Source organism: Podarcis vaucheri (assembly GCF_965113315.1).
Source record: "Podarcis vaucheri genome assembly, chromosome: 2".
Classification (NCBI taxonomy): Eukaryota; Metazoa; Chordata; class Lepidosauria; order Squamata; family Lacertidae; genus Podarcis; species Podarcis vaucheri.
Window position 1 is genome coordinate 66,249,445 of NC_138760.1, and position 23,092 is coordinate 66,272,536.

The following is a 23,092-nucleotide window of genomic DNA, read 5'->3' on the forward strand; positions in this document are numbered from 1 at the left end:
TGCTGCCTCTGAGTTTTATTAATCTTCAGAAAGAACTTAGCAAATGGAATCAATTACCTAAGGAAATCGCTTCAGCTGAATCATCTGGCTGAGATGTTAAGTACAGCAAATCATTCCTCTGTGAAGGTGACTGGATTAGATGAGGCCCCTTTGAACTTGAGGGGTCTACCGTCTCACTCTATCTCTTTTCTGCACTTCAAATGTTGCTGCAGCCTTTGCTACTGAACCTTGCTACAGCCAAATTTCCTGGCCAATCTCTAAAAATAATTAAGTCCTCTTTCATCTTTCTTCCTACTTTGACTGTCAAAATAATAATTCCAAAGTTTCATACACTTGTTGCATTGCCTTCTCTGTTGCTCTGGGGTGGGGGGGACCAACCCTCGTGTCTCTTGCAATCCCTTCCTAAAGTGCTGTCAGGGTTGATACCAGGCTTTAAAAGCCGGAGGTTTATATATTGCCCATGCTTCATCAGAAACAGTTTGCCGAGCATAAGGAATAAGTTTGTACAAAGAATGCTATGAGTCCCACGAGGCTCCACGGAACATCAGTGCAAGGGAAGCATTTACTAAAGTAAAACCGGGTGGGGGGTGGGGGGGAGTGATTCATGGCAGTTACGAGGCTATTTGTTGTGAATCCACTTCTAATTAATAACATTCTGCAAGACATTGTCTATTATTGATCCACTGAATTGGAAGGAGAGGATTTCAATTACTGTTTAAGCTTTGTGATTGATTGAGCATCCTTGCGATGGATGGCTCTGAATCTGAAACTGAATGCACCAGGATGCTATAAAGACATATGCAAAAGCAGAACCAGTGAGCCCATTGACTAGGAAGCACATTCCCTGTAACAAATAAATATGGAAACCGCATGCAGTGGCGCAGGAAGGGGGTGTGGGGGTGCGGGCCACCCTGGGGGTCATCACTGGGAGGGGTGACAAAATGACTGTATGTATGTGTAAATAAACCATATATCCTAAAGACACCATAGTCTCCACTGTCCCTCATTCCAAGGAAACCAAACTCTGGGTAACTGCCTGGAACCTCTGGAATCTCAGACCACTTGGAGATTGGGGTGGTATGCAGCAATTTCATTGTCATAATATTATTTTTCTCATAAGGAGAAATTTTTCTCTTGACTGATTTTATTTTTTAAACAGGCAAAATATATTTTCATATTGTCAGTAAAAGCAAATGTACAGAAAAAGATGTTGGGAAAGATTGAGGGCACAAGGAGAAGGGGACGACAGAGGACAAGATGGTTGGACGGTGTTCTCGAAGCTACAAACATGAGTCTGACTAAACTGCGGGAGGCAGTGGAAGACAGGAGTGCCTGGCGTGCTCTGGTCCATGGGGTCACGAAGAGTCGGACACGACTAAACGACTAAACAACAACAACAGAAAAAGATGGTGATAGAACAATGCTGATAATGTAATACTCACCAAGATTATGAATGGAGGCATCCGATTCTTGTATTAGCAAGTGCCGCGCACCTGCTGGGATTTCAAACATCTTGATATAACCTGTAGGGACACATTAAACCAGTGCAGGTTGCTGTTATTACAGAGAAAGGAAAAGAGGACCAGAATACTGAGCCATCCTTCTGGGGGCAAGGTCCCTCAGGCTCCGCTCCAGCTGGCACCCCTGTTGTTGACTATGTGTTTTATGAGATTTTATGACACGGATTTGTATTCTAAAGTATCGAACGCCTCTTTGTAGAGGATTTCCTCAAAAATGAGAGCATATGTATATATCTGAAGTGCCTTTAAATTCATTTAAATAAACAAACAAAGTATGTTTAAATTGCCCATTGGCTCACTTGAAAGCTAAGCAGATCAAAGTCTAAAAAGGTTGTACAAAAAGTGAATACAGACATGTACAAATGTAGCCCTGTGGAAGGTGTTTAGACCAAGAAGGAAGAACAACCTTGCCTCTACTTACCTGGAAGTAAGGCCCACTGAGTAGACATATCTAGGATTTAACTATAAGCCCCCAATCCACTGAGCCTTTTAAAGTGCACAAATGGGTTCACACACACCCCCACACCCCATAGGCCCTATTGGTGTAGGCCATAGTACTTCCAGGAAAGTACCTCTGCTGTTCTGCACCAGAAGCTGTTCAAACACAATGCTTTGTTGCAGCACCGGAAAAGAGATGTTAAAAACAAAGTTACTCTGTCCTTCTGAAATCTTCCTGCATGCTTCTTTGGGGCAGGAGCGCTATACTGTACTGAAAATGGACTGACCTTGCTTCTTTGGTGCCCTGGAGAATGTGCCTTTCACCACTTTGCAATGGGCGTTGTCTCCACCACACACGCCACACTTGTCCTCTTGCTTTGACGAGCCAATTACCTTGTCACAGCCAACTTTCTGCAAAGAATGAAAAGCAATTACTCCTGCTTGTAAGAGACTGCATTTTCCTCCGGGTTTTCTTTTCACCAGACAAAGATATAATAAACAGCACATTTGTCTCTTCCTAAAAGGGCATGTTGATATCCACATGAGTTTTTATAATGGCATTTCACCCTGATAAATTGGTTTCTAACTGCTTGCTTAACTGAACTCTGATATTAATTCATTATCAAAGGATTTCAAGTACATGTTGCTATTCAGGATTTGAGCATATTGCAGGCATTTAATCCAATTCACATAAATATTTGGCAATTCATGCTCAGAAAATAACACTGAAGACAACAGTACGTATTTATCTCCCCCCACATGAAGAAATGGTACTCCAGAAATGAACGAGGCCTCTAGTCACACGCTATGGCGAAGAGCCCCAGTACAAAGACCTCCAGGTGTTTCTTTTCCAATAGCTAAGAGGAGATTAAGAAGCCATTTGGAGGTCTAGTAGATGGATAGAGAAGCTAATAAAATCTTGCATATGTATGACAATCTCATGCACATGTGACTGTGGCTTGCAACCATGGTGTTTTCCTGAAGAGAAATCAATTTAGTTGTATGCTCAAGAGCCTTCTCAAATTAGATACTGAATACACTTTGCAAAGGTACTAGGCATGTCTGAACGGTTCTCAGCCCAATTCCAAACCCAACTCCATCCTTCTTAGGCAGGTAACCTTTCAGTGACTCTAGTAAAACAATGAACCATGGCAGGATTGATCTTTAGTAAACTTCAGTGATTACACTTAAAATGACTACTTATTTGTAGATGCGTCATGGAGAAAAGCGTCCCATTGAAATGTTAATATTATACTCATTCTTGCAAATAAGAAACTGGAAAAAGGAATTGATGCCACCACTTACCAGGCACTCTCCTCGCACACAGATACTATGGGGATCCTTATATGAGCACCTTGTTCCATCATGCACCAGTCTTTTCATATACACAACGTCATTAGTTTCCTTGGACTCACAATAGAGATGGCACCTTTCTTTGGCTACAAGGGAAAAGAGTAGTGTGATTTATCTCTTCAACTGATGGTTCTTATCCGATCAGACTGCAGAAGGCAATTCAGTTAAAATCATGATCTTTGAATAAAAATATGCAGATTTCCAAAAATTCCAATCAACCTACTAACAGTAGAATTGAGATCCATGTAGAAGGGTTCCCACTAAGTTCAGCAGAAGTAGACCACACCAAGGTTACCAGGTGTTCCCCTTTCCCGGGGACAGTCCACGGATTTGCACATCAGTCCCCTGACAAAATCTATCTATTTAGTAGGAAGTTGAAAAGTGTCCCCGGATTCATTGAAAAAAATCTGGTAACCTTAGACCACACTCAAGATCATAAATATGTGTATGGCTGTTTATAGGGTACCTGATCAATTTGGCAACCCACTAAAGCAAATTTATATCCACTTTTTTGACGTGCCATTGCAGTAGTGTATGCTTATGCATACTTTATGCACAAAATTCAAAGTAATGTATGAACACAGAAGCAGACAACATAACCACCCTCTCCAAATGAAGCTGAGACTTTTGGCAGAATAACCAATGGGTGGTAATATTTTCTATACACTGGAAATTACAGTCTTCAAATATGAAGTAATACCCCTCCCCACCTTCTCACTATATAGAAGGATCTGGCAACTTCTGTTTCAGTGTATCTGAAGAAGTGTGCATGCACATGAAAGCTCATACTAAGAACTAACTTAGTTGGTCTTTAAGGTGCTACTGGAAGGATTTTTTTTATTTAGTCTTCAAATATGGCAGACTGGAACCAAGGCCATTAACAAAGCAATAACATGAAGAGGAAGAGGAAGAGGAAGAGGAAGAAGAAGAAGAAGGAGGAGGAGGAGGAGGAGGAGAAGAAGAAGGAGAAGTGGTGTACTAACCATCACTATGCTCATATGCAAGCCAATGGTGCTTCTTGTTCTGATATTCAAAATAAGGATCCCACTGTTTGCACTGCTCCTCTCTGAAATCTTCATTATCTTTAGGACAATCGTTTGTGCTGCAAAGCTGGAACTCATAGCTTGGTCCAAAACATGTACGACCTCCATTAGCTGGGCTAGGAATAAGAACAAAACCAGACATCAGTGACACTTATAAAATTATCTTATTACTAATGAATTCATATTTGGAGCCTCAGAGATCAACTGCAGGAGTAGATTGGCTCCTTCCACTGAAATTAACAGAGGCAACTCTACAAAAGCAAGCTACACGTGGAGATCTTGAATCACAACAGTGTTGAAATCAATGGGACATATATATATATATATATATATATATATATATATATATATATATATATATATCTGGTCCCACAGATTTCAGTAGCAGTAAAAACAAAATAAAATACTTAGGGTAGAATTCAGCACCACACTCTTCCAGTTGTTCCATCTGCACATGCATTGCAAGACTTCCATTTGCACAATGGGGCTCCTGTTGTGTAAGCAGAAGTCCTTGCACAGTGCTTCTGTTGCTGGTGCTGGATAGTTAAATGCTACCCTTAATCTCTTCTCCTCTCTTCTCTCTCCTTGGTAGTATGACCAAATACCAGGAAAAGCTTTCACTTAATGGCTTCAGTCCCGCAAGTACCTAATCCTGCATGCGCATAACCAGAGTTTCTACTTTTCTTTTTACACCAGCAATGGCGACAAACTGCATTTGTGTCAGGCGGCAGAGGCACCAACCCCCACAGCAGGTTGCCAGGAAGGGACAAGACAAGGAAAAGTCCTTACCATCTGCTTTTATTCAATATTCACATAGTGAGGCTTGGGAATGCAACCTCTCAGAATAATGGCGTTGCCCCAAATGAATCTCCATCCCCTCCGTCTCTTCCACTTCCTCATGAGTCATCATTACGGATGCTGAAAAGTCCCTCTGCCTTTGAGCTCTTTGCTCTCCCACTTTCAAGGCCTACCATGTTCAGGGAGGGGGCTTTCTAAAGACACCGAGTCCGTCAGTTGTTGTTCCCCTGGTGCTTCCTCCTCCTCCTCCTCCTCCTCTCCCATTAGTCCCCAGCTTTTCTGAGCTGAGATCTCTCTCAAACCCCTGTTGTAATTCTGAACTGTCTTCTTTTCTGGAAGGGTCAGGCAGGTCTCCACCATTCCTCTGCCCAGTCCCTGACAATTTGTAATCCTATTCCAGCTATTTTACGTGCGGGTACAGACTGCCTCTTTGAGCAACAGCCAAAAAAAGGCAAGCTATGGCTGTGTGCATAGCAAGAGAACCCTGCATGAGGGCCATGGTGAATTCCTAATCCAGTATACAGTCAATGGTCTGCATTATTTCACCCATCTGAGGATGAAACATAGTCTCAAGCAATTATTTCTGTGCATTTCTGATAGTAATTTAACAGTGTGTCTCTTACACATGTGCGAGTGTGAGAGCCAGTGTGTCATCTCTCACAAACAGTGTGGTGGGAGAGCCAGTGTGGTGTAGTGGTTAAGAGTGGTAGACTCGTAATCTGGTGAACTGGGTTCACGTCCCCGCTCCTCCACATGCAGCTGCTGGGTGGTTCCTTAGGGTAGTGATAAAGCGGGATATCAAATCCAAACTCCTCCTCCTCCTCCTCTTTAGCAGAGGTGACAGGCATGGTAGGGCAGTTCTGCACCGCCGTGGTCCCAACAACAGAATTGCTGCCACTCACTGCGCTTGACTCCCCAGTGTGGCTGCACAGCCCACACCTCACCTCTGCCCATTCTGATAAGGGCCACAGACGTTGCTGTTGGGAGAGCGACGACATGGGAAGCCATCCCCACCCCATGCCACCCGCTCCTGGTCTTCAGCTTACTTAGGTCCAACTTACTGTGGGTTGTCGCATTGCCGTGTTCTGAATTTCACTCCCGTTCCACAGGTTCGAGAACAGGAACCAAATTTACTCCATGCCCCCCAGTTTCCATCTTGCTTCAAGATATCTGGAGTTAACCAGATACAGTGACCTTTAAAACAATGCTAAAAAGAGAAAAGCATAGGTGGATGCATATTTTCACAATGAGTCACATTGCACAGCAAAGTTGTCTTAGTTTTTGGACACAGACTGAAAGCTCCTCAGTCTACATACTATTGCGAACACTGGAATATGATGCAATATCCTCATTCACAGCTTTAGAATAGATGATTCTCTACCTGCCTAGAAGAAACGATAGGCTTCTCACACACGCATGTAACTCACTGGAAAAAACACCACTCAGCTACACATGTAAACAGTTTCAACTGAAAAATATTGGGATGGATTGGATGATTCTTCTTGCCCAAACTGGCCCATGGAGTGGAGAACACACCTGCTTTCCCCAAATACATGACCTATCTGTCCTTCCTTTGATGTCCTCTTACATCCACAGAGAGATTGCAAGTTTCAATACAGCCTAGGTACAAGTTTGGGCATACATGCCTGGCCATGTTGCTTCCCCTGTGTGGGGACACTGCAGGAGGGGCAGATATGCCAGAAAGGGGAGCAGGTGAGTTCATCCTACAATCCACACAATGGGCTAGATCGGTGGGATAGTATCAATCTGCCCCATTATATTTGAGGTGATGAAAAGCAATACCAGATAGTAGATTTCTAATGAATCCTTTACAGCAATGTTATGTCAGCTTCTTCTACCCCCACTGTCAGGCTCAGTATGCCCCTGAATGTCAGTGGCACGGGAAACCACAAGTAGGGAAAGTGCTGTAGCCGTCAGGTCCCCCTCACTGAGTTCCAATAGGCACCTGACTGGCCACTGTGAGAACAAGATCTTGGCTTCAATGGGCCATTGGACTGACCCAGCAGGGCTCTTGTTATGTTCCAGCTGAAGCAATAATATTACCAAAACTCATTTGGATTTTAATTTAATTCATGCCAATGTTTCAAGAAGTAAAATTTAGGCTTTTTCTTCCAAAGTTGCTTGACTATGATTTCTTCTGAACAATATAACTGCAGTGGTGGGAAAAAGATTGTACACAACAACAAGAGAGACAAGTTTTTTTCAGTTTACATGAACCTGCAGTAGAACTTTTAGTATTTCTTATTTCATAGCCCTTTGGGCATTCACAGGACATTATAGGTAATAATTATTATGACACCTCTGAGCAGTATTTGTAAACAAGCTGTGGTAGGTATTTTTTAAATACAATGCAAGTTTGATCTAAAAATAGTCCTTCTTCAAAATAAAAATGGAGCACACAAAAATCCTTCATTCTAATCTTATCTATAAACAATGTCTACTCCTTGTCCACTATTTCATCCTATGAAGAGGAATACACCTGGGGGGGGGGGAGTGCTAACCCAAATCATTCTGATTTCAGTTACTGACAAATGGACCACTAAGGGAGACTTTTAAAAAGGCTCTTACTTTGCAACACCTGTTGGTCAGGACAGAAAGTGGTGGACGAGCATGATCATTCTCGCATTCTTATCCCTTGCCCTAGTTTGCCTCCTGGTCCCATAGACTGGCACCCATTGGATAGCAATGCAAGTTATCATAGAAGTTATCCGAGAGTTGGAAGGAACCATGGGAATCATCTGCACCAAACCCCTGCAATGCAGGAATATGCAGCTGTCTCTTCCAGGGGTTGAACCTGTAACCCTGGTTTTGTTAGCACTATACTCTAACCCACTGAGCTATGCAGCTACCAAGCCTTAAACTTTTCAAAAGCCTAGGAAATGTCTGCCCACTTAATTTACATGCCGTACAATGCAAAACAAATGAAACAGGGATGTTATTTTACACAGTGTTTAATTCACTTCAAAGTTCTTACTTGAAAGAACTTAACAATAAATATTGCAAGTGGGAGCATCCAACGGCCCAGCAAAAGGGTAGAGAGGATCACAGTTTTAGATGGTTGTGTTTCCAATTACAGTGGTACCTCAGGTTAAGTACTTAATTCGTTCTGGAGGTCCATACTTAACCTGAAACTGTTCTTAACCTGAAGCACCACTTTAGCTAATGGGGCCTCCTGCTGCTGCCACGCCGCCGGAGCACGATTTCTGCTCTCATCCTGAAGCAAAGTTCTTAACCTGAAGCACTATTTCTGGGTTAGCGGAGTCTGTAACCTGAAGCGTATGTAACCTGAAGCATATGTAACCTGAGGTACCACTGTATAGGAAGCTAGAAACTCTAAGCTAGAAACCCCAGCCCAGAATGGAAATATTTTCAGTGCAATACTGTTGCCTTATGCTGATCTACAATTCCAATTCAAAAACTGATAGAGGAGTGGACTTGCAAGAAGGAATACATAAAAAAACATTGTTCTGGTATAAATATATCAATATGCAATGAATGAAATTTATAGAGTAAAAGACTAAGAAGAAATGGGTATAAGATGAGATAGTTAAAAATAATATTGATAACACAGCGAAAAGAAATACTGTAAAGGAAGTCACACATAGGTGGAGGGAAGTCAATATTTTTGTTTTTATGTTAACAGTGGTGCCTCGCAAGACGAAATTAATCCGTTCCACGAGTCTCTTCGTCTTGCGGTTTTTTCGTCTTGCGAAGCACGGCTATTAGCGGCTTAGTGGTTATTAGCGGCTTAGTGGCTATTAACGGCTTAGCGGCTTTAAGAAAAAGGAAACAAACTCGCAAACTAGCAAGACGTTTCGTCTTGCGAAGCAAGCCCATAGGGAAATTCGTCTTGCGGAACGACTCAAAAAACGGAAAACTCTCTCGTCTTGCGCGTTTTTCGTCTTGCAAGGCATTCGTCTGTGAGGTACCACTGTAGTTTCTTTTGTAATTTAAGTTGATACTTCTTTTGGTTAATGTAAGTTTAATTGTTTTCTTTTGTAGGAATTAAGGAGTTGTATGTATAATAAGTTTGTTTTGTGTTTTGTTTTGTGTTTGTGAGTATTGCATTTACTACTAATAATAATAATGATAATAATAAACAATTCCAGTTCATGGTTAATGGTTCCTGTCAGCATGGGGAACTGGGCATGCGCACGACAGACAGATGGCCAGAGCAACAAGTGCAATCATTCACTTGCTCTTCCTAGTAATGAACTCCACAACAAATGTTATTCAGCTTAACCAGCCTTCAGATCTAGGCATTTGGCAGGCACTGTATGCAAAGCATATGGCTAAACACCCACTGCCAACAAAAACAAAGGAGAAGGGTTTATAAAGTAAAATCTCCCTTAAGCATAAAATGGTGACTAGTGTAACAGAGAAATAGTGGGAATGCTGCCAAATATTAACCCGTAAAGGGAGAGAAAGGCTACAGTTGGTGACAATGAAAAAGCTGTCTGTGACATGGGGGATCAGTAATTGATTAAAAAAAAAGAAGGAGGCACAGGGTGTTCAGAGTGGCTCTTCAGTGTGCCAGTAAGATATTCCAGGTCAAAATATAATTAAGCGAAAGCTGTATCTCACATTGGAATCGTTTTTTAAAATACTAATATTTGGTCTCCCAGGAGATGTTCACACAAGATCCATTGCCAATTCACACAACGTTATTTCCAGAAATGAGATAACTTCTTTTGGTCACCCTCACGACTTGAAAGATGAAGAAACATCTTGCGGGAATGTTTCATGCATACTGTTTACTCCCTCAATTTTCCTGTGAACCGGAACGGAGATAGCCAGTGGCAATGAGAGAAATTCCGACGATCAACCAGTTCCAGAAGTATCCAGTCATGGGAGTTGATGAAAGGAGTAACCCAGGATTTGAAATAAGGAGGAGAACCATGGGGAGGGCATATGCTGATAGAAACAAATTTGGTTCTTACTGGCTGACCATTATAAGAGACACAGTAAACAGACACAATGATTCCATTATTATTATTATTATTATTATTATTATTATTATTATTATTATTCAAACTACTAGTCTCACAGTTCATCCTTTTCTTTTGCAGATCTTTTGCAGTAGGGAACTATTTTTAAAAAATGGAAAAATATTGTGGCACCTTAAAAACTAGCACATTTTATTATGGCGTAAACTTTCATGGACTTGACTCCAGTTCATCACACGTGTGAAGTGTTTTATTGAGTTGCAGGCAGTGGAGAATGCCCCGCCCACTTCAGTCTGTCTTCTTACTTACAACCAATTAGGGGGCAGCTCTGCTTGTCACTGGTTCTGACTCTACCCGCCATTGGCTTTGGTTCTGCCTACTGTTGGGTCTCCCTGTCTTCTGCTCCTCCAGTTCCATTGGGCACCAGACACTGCTGGCTGCAGTATTATATGTTGGGACAGGGGCTGTAGCAGTGGGTGTGAGGGAAAGAGTTCTAAGCAGAGGGAAATGAAATGCAAGTAGTACCGGTAGTACAGATAGTATTCTGGGAGTTGTAGTATGTTAAGGGTGCTGAGAGTTGTCTATTCCCCTCTCAGAGCTTCAGTTTGTAGAGTGGTTTAACAACCAAGCCCTCTTCAGCGAGAGGATTAAGGGTCTCCTAATAACTCCGTATAGTTAAAGCTATGGTTTTCCCAGTAGTGATGTATGGAAGTGAGAGCTGGACCATAAAGAAGGCTGATCGCCGAAGAATTGATGCTTTTGAATTATGGTGCTGGAGAAGACTCTTGAGAGTCCCATGGACTGCAAGAAGATCAAACGTATCCATTCTTAAGGAAAACAGCCCTGAGTGCTCACTGGAAGGACAGACCCTGAAGCTGAGGCTCTAATACTCTGGCCACCTCATGAGAACAGAAGACTCCCTGGAAAAGACCCTGATGTTGGGAAAGATTGAGGGCACAAGGAGAAGGGGACGACAGAGGACAAGATGGTTGGACAGTGTTCTCGAAGCTACTAACATGAGTCTGACCAAACTGTGGGAGGCAGTGGAAGACAGAAGTGCCTGGCGTGGGGTCACGAAGAGTCGGACACGACTAAACAACAACAACAACAATAACTCTTAGTGACCTTAACAAACTACAGCTCCCATAATTCTTTTTTTTTGGGGGGGCAGCCATTACTTCATAGTGTTTTAAATGTATGGTGTGAATGTGACCTCTGTACCTCCACAACATACTTATGCACTGACAGGACTGGATAACCCCATTGCATCTGTTAATCTGCTAAAGAATGGTTGCCAGTGAAGGCTGTAGCAACAGAAAAGGCTGTGGCAGGCAGTGCAAATTAATTCTCTTGGAGAGTCCAAGATTCTCTGTCTCTGTGGTGACTAACACAGCACATATTTATCCATCTGACTCCTGTCTGGGAGAAGCTGAGGTCAGCTTTCTCAGTGGGAAATAATCTGGACTGGACTGATTGACTTTGGAGAACATTTTTTTTCTTGGTTAATTTCCTTTGCAGTATCTTTTTATTTAATTCCCTAGCTATTATGAAAAAAAAATCCCAAAAGGACTTGTGGGAACCCACAAAGAAATGCAATGGGATGGGGTGGGGAAGAATAATTTTATTACTTTGCCTCAGGGCCCTGGTTCCCTCTTCTGCAATGAATCAGTTGTTGGAGGGGAACCTGGATTCAGTTCAGGATACATTTTCTCTGAGCCTAATCCCTTCCCAAAATGGCTGCGTCAAAGGGAAAGAACAAAGGCCAAGTCCCCACTTTGCCTCAAAAACAACCACCTGGAAGGAGGGAAGTGGCTTCACAGATGATGCCCCCAAAGGGTGCTCTGTCCCCGAGATTAATTCTCAGAAACCCTGAGTTTATTTCAGAGCAGGAAGGAGGGCTCAGCCTTCCTTCATCTCCAAAGTGACTGTGTGCAGGGAGGAAATAATAGGAAACTAATAGGCAGGAAGACTCTGGAAACGACAGCGCCATGTTTGAGAGCTCTTGGAAATGGAATCAGCTTCTCCAGAGTCATCCTGCTCAGAACTAGTATGTGCTTCCTATGTCCCTTCAGGCAGGCTATTTCTGGCAACTTCTTTTCTCCTCTTCATACATTCCACTTTAGGTGTATACCTAAATCTACACCCAAAATGTAACATATGAATGTGACAGATATGTGTTTGAAAACACACTTACCATACACTCTGCTACAGCTCCCTATTGAGTACAGACATGGTGGTAAACCCAGGCCTAATGTGTGAAATGGTCCCAAGTCTGAGGCATGTGGCTGTCAATTCAGGGCATTTCTGTGGAGGCTGGTCCATTAAGGAGAAGTGGGCATTGCCACACCAACCACAGTCTACCCACTTGCTTGCCTTCTTACTTACAACCAGTCCAGGAGCTGGCAGTGGCTGACACCTTCCTCCTCCTCAGTCTCAGTGCTGCCTTTGTAGAACTGAGCAAGAAAGAGGATAAGTACAAAACTAGAATTACTTGGCTCTGCCTGTCCTTGGCTCTGTTGGCCTGCTCTTGGCCTCTCTGTCTTCCACCATACCAGTCCCAATGGACATCAAGGGTGTTCATAAATACAATTCAAACCCCTCGCACACAGGTTCAAGAGAAGTCTTCTCATGTGCTTTTGAGAGCAATCATGTCAGTGGATGTAAACGTTAAGATCTTTAACTGCTGTTAAAGGGGGGACAGTAGCTTGCTGTTTCCCTGCATGGTTGCTTTTATAAGCTTCCAGGGGCAAACTAAGTGACTTCAGCCGATGCAAATGTGTCTTAACATCGTGGTTAGGAAGGACACCGCCAGTGGATTTACAGCTTGAGGCAGCTGTCAAAACACATTTGTACATCTCAAAAGGATAGAACTTAAAAGAACAGAAACTAAGGTCAGCCCTGTAATTTGTTCTTTTGTGGGAAGAACTGTGAATTAAAATGAAAAGGCCCACTTGGTTCTCCCCTTAGTAAATGTTCAGCACTAACAAGTGTTTGTGTCAAATTTTAAATGAAAATCAATTAAATGTTCCTCCTCTAACACACCATTGATTTTTTCTTTAAAACGCAACACTTAACACTTGGGGGGGGGGAGAGACATCACAACATTTAATGGTTCTGTAGCCCCCACCACGTAAACCCTGTAATGTGAAAGGGCAACATCAGGCAGTGGATAAGCATGAACAGAAGCAACCTGACATGGACCACAAACAATTTCCACTGGATGCACACTCATCTCCTTACATTCTGCTATGTAAACACATCCTGCCTGTCATGCTAATGCAACCACAGAATGCATCATCCACATAACTGCATTTCCAAGTTCATTGTAACTATAGCAGAATGAGTCAGGTACTTGATTCTTCCCCTGATCTTTCCATAAAACTACCCCCCTCCACACACACCTTCAGATCTCATTGTCCAGGCTAGGCCAAAGAACCCTCCTTTGTCCTTTGAAAATTATAATATGTAATTATTCAGGGCATTAGATTGCTGACAATTTCCTCACTGAAAAGTTAGGTGGGGATCTTTTTGTTCCATACCAGCATTCATGGCCTGGAAGAGTTAAGACTAATAAGGGAACACTTCTACAAGCTAGCTAAACAAAACCAACATCATAACCGCTTCTGGCACTTAATTCCTCAGCTGCTGCAAAGCCAGGATATTTTCCTGACACACCAACCATGTTTAGATTGGCTTGCACTTTAATAATGGGCACTGGGAATAGTGGTATGAAATCATGATAACGGCATCTTACTAAAATAGGATGAAATGGATCTCTCTGAAGCAACATCTTTAATTGGTTATAATTCTGTTCTCTCGTTTCCCTGACTTTATTCCAAGCAAAATATTCTGACACAAAGAGAGTTGAGAGCTATTCACTTCCTTTGTGAACACGCTCTTCTTTTTATAAGTAAAGTGGAAATGTGTGTGACTTGATTTCCGAAAGGGGGGGGGGAGGAACTTGGTACTAACGAAACTAAGAAAGATATAACAGTTGGGTCTTGTAGCCATGATGCGCTAAACCTATCTGGTATTAATCAATTCGTTAATTGATTACCCTTGAACCCTACTGAGAGCAGAGCAGCTTGCATATAGATTTCAGGAGTGTTCCATGCAGGCACTGCTCGGTTGTCTTGCTTGGCTTAAGAGTGTAAGGTGAGCCTTGGATCAAGCAAAGGCTAATCTAGTACAGCATCCTGTTCTCCCAACAGCCGACTAGACACCCATGAGAAGCCCGCAAGTGGAGTTGGAGTGCAACAGCACTAGCCACATTTGAGATTTCCAGTACCTGCTATTCAGAGGCCTCCTGTCTCCAAAGGTGGTGACAGAACATAGCCAATGTGGCTAGTAGCTTCAACAGAAAAACAACAACAACCACCCTCCATTTTTATCATGGCCTGTCGTTTACTTCCTATTCTTAGTAAGTTTGCATAGGATTGCAAACTAAAATTAAAACAGAAACAGTGAAAGTCACTAAGGAGTTTTTGCTTGCAAAGAGGAACATCAAGTAATATACTGATTTCTGTGCAAATTGAAAATAGTCAAGAAAGGTAAGAATGGAAGCCTTATAACTAATGCTGTTGTGAAAAGAAGGATTGGCATAATCAGCTGAATGTGATCCTTTCATTTTAAAAATGTTTGAAGAACCCCTTAGAAGATTATCAGTGCTTATTTGCCAGCAATCAACTCAGATCTTGCTAACTAGTTCTCACTGAAGTGGTCTATATCTCACCTGGACTATACCATGCCAGCCTGCAGGTCCCTTACATAGAAAACTACAGATCAGGAAGAAGTGTTCTAGCCTACCCTTCTGTCAGACATGCTAGCTTTCGACATACATTATTTTGTATGGGAAAGTATTTAAATTATGTAAGCTCCCACCTGCAATCTGAAATGGCATTGTCTAGAAACAGGCTTATTACCACTTAGACGAGAAGTACACTTTTGAAAACATGTTAGTTAAGAAAGCTGCCACAAACACACATATGCACTGCCTGACGTGCATTTTCAAGAGGCATAGGGAAATTGTTGCCTATTTCAATGTTGGCTGAGAACATTTTACCAGCCGAGTTACATAACTTCTTACGCAATGGAAATATTGAACAGACCATTAAAAATAATAGATATTTATAGTGGACATACAAGTCTCACACTTTAACGAAGTGCAAGAGCCTTTTTTATGCCTGCTTCCACTTAAAAATATTTCAGAGAGAGATGGAATCATAGGAAAACAAAGATCTCTTGGTGGTACAAAATGCCATGAAATTCCAATTTCTTCCTGTTACACAAGAGAGAGAGAGAGTGCAATCTAGTTAACATACGGAACCCATCATCACTTTTAGGAAGCCAGAAAAAAAATCTTGCCAAAATGACACATTAGGCATAACAGCGATGAAATATTGCTACATGATGTTTTATTATATTTGAAAGTCACTTGTTGTTTTTGGCATCCGTCTGTCTCGGGAGACAACGGAGGAGTGTGCCTTTGGGGGTGAAGTCAAACTATTGGAGAGTTACAGCGCCTGCTGTGGCTGTAGAGACTGATGTGGGAGAGACATGTTTTGTTGCAGCTGGGGCAGATGAAAGCACCCACTTCTGCTGCTGCAGATGCACCATGACTCTGAAATCATAAACCCACCAGTAAATATGTGAAAATGAAATATTAAGTGCTAAAAATGATACAATTTTTGTACTCCTTAATAAATAACTAAGCAAGTTTTTTGTTAAATAAACAGATGATTAAAAATATAAATTGTTCAACGGGCAGATATAAAACTGAGCAGAATATGCTGGATTCATTTTCTCCTCTCCTCTCCTCCTTGGAGCACCAGCTTCCAGTTGGATGCAGATGACCATTTGCCAACCTGAAATTTACCACAGGCAGCATGAAGCCACTGAAGAGGTAGTGGGCATTTTATTTCCTACCAGATGCAGATGTGCAAGTAAATGGTTGTCCATATCCGCTATGGACCAAGGAGCCTTCAATAAGAAAAGAGGTTTGTGGTCACTAAGATCATCTGATGGGTCATGCTGCAATCTATTGAGATTCATTTTGAAGCAACGGGGGGGGGGCTTTTCAGCTGGGACACCCACTCTATGCAATCTCCTCCATCATGAACTAAGGCAATGTAGGAAATGTAGTTTTCCCAAGGGTTACTAGCACCAGGTAGCAGCATCTTTCTCCCTGTAGCATGTTCTCGCTGGCTGCCACTGGAGCCAGAGACTAGCCTTGTAAGTGGTGCAAGTAGGAATGAAATGGAATTTAGAGGTTGTGGGAAGAAGGAACTAGGAATATAGCGGAAGGTTGGGTCACTCAAGGAAGGCCATTAAAACTGGCTTGAAAATGAGACTGAGCATTTGTCTAATCCAGGGGCCGGACCAGCGCAGCGCGATGCCGGAAATCATGTCTGTGCATGTCCGCAGCGCTGGAAATCGCTTCTGCACATGCGCAGATGCTGAAAATCGCGCCTGCGCAGAAGCGATTTTTGGCGTCTGGGCATGCGCAGAAGCAATTTCCAGAGCTGGGGAAGAGAGTCCCTGTGCCGTGCTGTGCTGGTTTAGCGCAGCGCGTGGGGACTCACGGTTCGGGGGCAGCCTGTGGGCCGGTTAAACGGCCTTCATGGGCCACTTCTGGCCCAGGGGCCTTAGGCTGCCCACCCCTGGTCTAATCTTTTGGGAAGTAGCTTGATTTATTTCAAAGGCAATCCAGCAGCAGAAGGAGAGGTGGGTGGTGTGAGAGTTCACTCATCACTATATTTCCAACCCATGGCTTATCTAGCAGTAGGCAGTACAGTTATCACCTTCCCAATTATCTAACAGCTGAAAGATAAGATTCCCCACACAAACTCAACTTTTAGGTAATGTGAATGGGTATGATGAAGATGCTACCCGCCCCCCGCTTCCTCTGCAGCAGCCTAATAACATCATAAAATATGTATTCAGGCGTGTTGAGAATAATACAAATGAAAAAGAGAGACTCCCTGCAAGGTCAAATCTGCCATCTTGTTACACTAGCAATTCAAATATAGTTTTGTATGTTTCATTCTGTGATATTTGGCTTAGGCATATACTGTAACCCTTTCTTCAATGCACTTCAGATTTTATTTTATAGGAGCCATAATTCAGTGGTTGTTAACACATATATTTTGTGCTACACTGCAACAGAAGAAGAAATCCCCAGGGAGAGGGGATTTTCATCACTGCATTATTATTTTTGTTCTTATTAGGCTCATTACTTCCATTTATTTGTTCTTGTCAAGAGTTGTAGTAAACTATCAGGCTTTTTATTAGACTAACTGCATAAGTGCTAATTAAGGTGCAAAATGAAGAAGCTTTGGTTTAGCATTCAGAAGCACAGTCTTCTTGTTAATTTGCTCAATAAAGTGGTTGTTTAAATGTATAGATTCATTTTACAGTGAAAACGCTAAAGTCATTAATTAATAGGTGTTCAGGTGGAAAGAAAAACAGACAAGGTATACACAAGGAGTTACTCTAAAGTGAACAAAAAGGCTTTGGAGCAGGCATCCCCAAACTCAGCCCTCCAGATGTTTTGGGAATACAATTCCCATCATCCCTGACCACTGGTCCTGTTAGCTAGGGATGGTGGGAGTTGTAGTCCCAAAACATCTGGAGGGCCAAGTTTGGGGATGCCTGCTTTGGAGAGTCAATTCAAACCTAGAAACAGCAGCATGGAAACATGCCCACCATCCCTTGCATGGCACTGATGCACCACAGCTTGGGCCATCTACCTGAGCCACGGTTCACTGTTGGCTCCAGCATTAGGACGATTGTGTCCAAACCTATGCAGTCCTCTGTATTATTATACAGTGGTACCTCGGGTTACAGACACTTCAGGTTACAGACTCCACAAACCCAGAAATAGTACCTTGGGTTAAGAACTTTGCTTCAGGATGAGAACAGAAATCGTGTGGTGGCAGCACGGCGGCAGCGAGAGGCCCCATTAGCTAAAGTGGAACCTCAGGTTAAGAACAGTTTCCGGTTAAGAACGGACCTCCAAAACGAATAAAGTTTTTAACCTGAGGTACCACTGTACTAGGGACGCGGGTGGCACTGTGGGTTAAACTACAGAGCCTAGGACTTGCCAATCAGAAGGTCGGCGGTTCGAATCCCCGCGATGGGGTGAGCTCCCGTTGCTTGGTCCCAGCTCTTGCCAACCTAGCAGTTTGAAAGCACGTCAAAGTGCAAGTAGATAAATAGGTACTGCTCCAGCGGGAAGGTAAACGGCGTTTCCATGCGCTGCTCTGGTTTCACCAGAAGCGGCTTAGTCATGCTGGTCACATGCTGGTCTGTGGACAACGTCGGCTCCCTCAGCCAATAAAGCGAGATGAGTGCCGCAACCCCAGAGTCGTTCACGACTGGACTTAACTTTCAGAGGTCCTTTACCTTTACTGAGTAAGAAGGATTAATAATTTCACACAGCTTTTCTTAAAAAAAAACAAACCCAAAAATACCCAATCTGGATCTTTAAAATTTTCTTTTAACAATGAACTTGACATAAACGTGAACTGAACCTGAGATGTGACTTGAACTTGTATCGGAATTTAAACCTAAGACGGATTATAAAACGCCACCACTCTCTAGTGCTCCCAGTTATTGAAGAACATAATAACATAGGAAGAGCCTGCTGGAAGGGCCAAAGGCCCACCGTGTCCAACATTCTGTTCTCACAGTGGCCACCCAGATGTTCATTGGTAGGACCTGGGTGAAACAGCACACTCCTTTCCTAGGATTCCCACCTGTGTTTGATTACATTTCCCATTGGGACCCCATCTGAACTATACATTTAAAGCAGTATCATACCACTTCAAAGAGCTGCCTTCCTCCAAAGTATCTTGGGAAGTGTCATTCATTTAGGGTGCTTAGAGTTATTAGACCCCTGTTGCTACAATTCCCTTGTTGCTACAATTCCCAGAGTTCCCTGGGAAGAGGGACTGATGGGTGAACTACAGTGGTACCTCAGGTTACAGACGCTTCAGGTTACAGATGCTTCAGGTTACAGACTCCACTAACCCAGAAATAGTACCTCGGGTTAAGAACTTTTCTTCAGGATGAGAACAGACAGTGTGCGGCGGCAGTGGGAGGCCCCATTAGCTAAAGTGGTACCTCAGGTTAAGAACGGTTTCAGGTTAAGAACGGACCTCCAGAACGAATTAAGTTCTTAACCCGAGGTACCACTGTATTCTAAGACTTGTAACTCGGTGAGAGGAATAGGGATCTCAGCAAAAACATTACACTTCCCAGCATTCTTTGAAAGAAGACATGGCTGCTTAAAGTATATGATATTACCTTAAATTTATAGTGCAGTTGGAGGCCTATGTTTTTGATCCCAAACATAATCTCTCAGAAGATCAGAAGAGATTATGGTGTTTTGCCATTTCCTTTCCTTCTTCTTATGCCTACTCCTTCACTTCATACAGTAAGGTGCTATCTTACAATATCTTACCTTTCCAGGAGCGCACATGGTTCCATCCAATGGAGGTCCTTTCTTTGTTTTGCAGAAATAAGGGTTATCGGGATGACTACACCATAGCTGTTTGCATGGATCAAAGGTACGGAACTAGAATGAAAGGATACATGACCATAAGTTAACCTCTTGATTTTTACACACACAGAATGCTCAGTTAGCAAAGGTTGTCTTGGCAAATGGAGTATATTACAGTAGACTAGCCTTATGAAGGCAGAAATGAAGGTTGCTAGATTCTGGTCAGCCAGAAGGGGACACAGAATGGTGTACACTGCTATGTAGGCTTTCAGAAGCTTTCAGAAGCCATAGTGGATCCAGAAGTGCTCCAGTGCTACATACCAGAATGTACAGAGAAGTTTGAGCACTATTTATGTCCCACCATCCAACCTGCCACCCCAGAAGTCATAAATTGGCCAGTCATCATTAAATCAGCGCTGCCAGCATTCCATATAAGTAAGCTCCCTGGTGCCCAACATCCTCCTCCAACAACACTGGATGGATACTGAATTAAATGAGTATTTATTCATTTATTCATAAAATGTCTAAACTACCCTTCGTCCACCCAATTCCAGGCTGGTGTACAATAATGATAGCAAGCCTCCTTACTATAATAAAGCAACACAACATCTTTTAAAGAACAATTGAGAGAGGAAACAAAAAAGAATGGCCATTAAGCAGAACAGAGGACATAAAAACAAACTGGATGAAAAATGACCCCAGTATAGGATTTTGCTCAGTACTATACTGGAATTATGGAGTGCAGAGGATCCTACTATTAAGTACAGGCTTGGACTGTAGATCAGTGTAGGTGAATTTTGCAGTTCAACCACAGTAGACTGCCCACAAAGAAGAGCAGCACAAGAATGAAGATTATCAGTGTTCAGGCACAAGAAAGAAGAGATATTCCGTTCAGAGCCAGGGGAACATAGCGTTCACAATACACATCACCACAGATGTGGTTTTCATTCCAGAAATCTTTACACATAAAAGAAAGAAAAAATAGACCACACCAGCTGGAAGTTGTTTTGTGTTTTGCTTTAGTCCTCACTGTAGGAGACACACACACATCAGGGTCAGGGATTGGGGGTGGGCAGTAAATTTTTACCAGGTGTCTTAAAGACTACACCACCGAGGAGCTGATCTGGTTTTAACTAGGTCCAAACGTTCTGTTCGTTATGTGTACATGATAAAAGGAATGCATTGGTCAATGGTCATACAACCAACACAGGAAAGCAATCTGTTTTGTGCCAAGCAAATTTGCAAATGTTAATAAACACAGTTCCTCAAAATGACCTTATGTGTGCAATAAGGCAGAAACAACGGACAAGAAAGTGATGACAGCAAGAAGGGTATATTCTTGTTTGAAGCTCTTCCTCTTCATCATCATGGTTTCACATTCTATACCCCAAGGCTAAGCAACTCAGACTGTTTCTGTATCGTCAGTTGAGTATCCTCAAACCTCTACCTAGGGGATGAAAACGACTTAGGGAGAGGCTCATTTCTTTTACAGCAGATTCATTTTTAACATTTAAAAAGTGTGACCTGCTTTAAGCCTGCAGGGACAGAACTGGTTGGAGAGCTAAATGAATGTCTAAATAGTCAGTGCATCTAACAATGAGCAAGATCCCTCCTCATGTGGGTACAGTGCCTACACATGGAGGGAACCCTATAAGGCTGTCCCCCACCCCCTTGGCGAGCATGTGGGTTGAGCAATAAAGGAAGTCAAGCAATGGGAGGTGAATGCATGCAACGTCCATATCCTCCATCCAGCCCCACCCCAACCCCACTCAGTCAACTAAATAGCTACGCTAAATACTTTACTGTATATACTAGTTGACCCATCCAGATCTGGAAGCACCTTGTATGTTACATAAAGCTAAGTCACAGTGCTCTTTGGAAAGTGGTCAAGAGACACTTGGATACATTGATGACAGAGTAAATGCCAACACAGATGACTGAGCACCACCAAGTGGAGGAGCTTCTTTCTTGTGAGCCGTCCACACGCATGGGTGCACCGGCTATAATATTTTTGATGCAGCCTGGATTTCGAGATGAACTAGGACTGCTGTTTGGGCTGGGAAACTGTCTACAGAAATATTATTCGGCTGCAAAAAAAAAAAAAAAAAAAAAGGTCTAGAGGAAGCAGAGCGTATATCATGTACCATGTGCATCCCCTCCTGAGTCTCTTCGTCTTGTGGTTTCTTCGTCTTGCGAAGCAAGCCCATTAGCGGCTTAGCGGATCAGCTGATAAGCGGTTTAGCAGCTTAGCAGATCAGCTGATAAGCGGCTTAGCGGCTCAGCTGTTAAGCGGCTTAGCGGATCAGCTGATAAGCAGCTTAGCGGCTTGGGAAAAAGGGGGGGGAACCCCACAGGAACTCGTAAGACATTGTCGTCTTGCGAAGCAAGCCCATAGGAAATTCGTTTTGCGAAGCACCTCCAAAACGGAAAACCCTTTCGTCTAGCGGGTTTTCCGTCTTGCGAGGCATTCGTCTTGCGGGGCACCACTGTATCAGGAAAGAAGGTAAAAATGAGACTCACACAGGAGCAACTGGCCCTTTTCTTATCATTTCAACAGGACATCCGCAATGGGGGGTGGGGACAAAAGATGGAGGTATATTTTGGGTGGGAATCCCAAGCCGAAAGCAGACTCTATAGTGCTAAGTTAAGCCATCCTGGCAAACCTTTTTTTGAACTTGGAAATGCTGAATGGGTCACGGCAGGGACTGACATCTGCACCCCATAAGAAGCCTAGAGGCTCCCCCTAAGTCTGAGCTCCTGACAGGGAATCCCTGTGCATGCATGTAAGGCTGTATTTTCATAAATGAGAACAGAAGCCACTGTACAAAGTAGGGTTTGGAACTCCATTTGGGGGCATTGAAGTGGTGAAATGTGATACTCCCTCTTTACCATATTCATTCGGTTTCCAAAACTTCCTAATAAAATTATAGCATCATAATTTCTGGATTTTCAATTTCCAAAAGCAGGGTGTTTACACGACTTTCTGCAACACCTCAGAGCTTACTATTGCACTTTCTTTTCTGTCAGTCAGACGCATGACCCTTCTTCCGAGACTCTAGTTTAACGGCTCTTTAAAGCCATTTCAGGGACAGCTGCAAAAAGGCCCTGGACAAGGTACAGCAAAAGTCGGTTAAGTACTCACAGCTGTGCACATCATGTAGCCCAGACCAAAATCAAAGCGGCACTGCTCGTTCATGGAGTAGTGGATTCCTGGCAGCTGAGGCAGGGAAGGCCAGTCGTGATCAAATGGATCATCACGCAAACAATCGTAGGAGCTGAAACAGGCAAAAATTACAGGCACAGATGGGAATGTGAAACTTTTACAGTGTTTGAGGTTTCGGTTCAAATTTATTCCAAGCAAAATAAAGGGCAGGTTTTCTCAGAAATGAGTTCACAAAGCACAGTTAATACCTTAGGTTACACTGAACATGGCATTCACTATGCTAGATTTGCCTCTGAGACTGGTCAATG

General features: G+C 42.9%; 1 protein-coding gene across 3 annotated transcripts in view; it reads right to left on the minus strand.

Annotated features, from left to right (window-relative positions):
* Positions 1 to 23,092, minus strand: part of ADAMTS2 (ADAM metallopeptidase with thrombospondin type 1 motif 2) — a 333,580-nt gene that overhangs the window by 21,950 nt on the left and 288,538 nt on the right. For all 3 annotated transcript variants that reach the window (XM_082211476.1, XM_082211475.1, XM_082211477.1), the window contains 7 exons: positions 22,764 to 22,896; positions 19,583 to 19,696; positions 6,214 to 6,359; positions 4,295 to 4,470; positions 3,264 to 3,397; positions 2,246 to 2,369; positions 1,443 to 1,523 (listed from right to left, as the gene is read on the minus strand). In XM_082211476.1, coding sequence (XP_082067602.1) covers positions 1,443 to 1,523; positions 2,246 to 2,369; positions 3,264 to 3,397; positions 4,295 to 4,470; positions 6,214 to 6,359; positions 19,583 to 19,696; positions 22,764 to 22,896 — 908 coding nt within the window. The remainder of the gene's footprint in view (positions 1 to 1,442; positions 1,524 to 2,245; positions 2,370 to 3,263; positions 3,398 to 4,294; positions 4,471 to 6,213; positions 6,360 to 19,582; positions 19,697 to 22,763; positions 22,897 to 23,092) is intronic.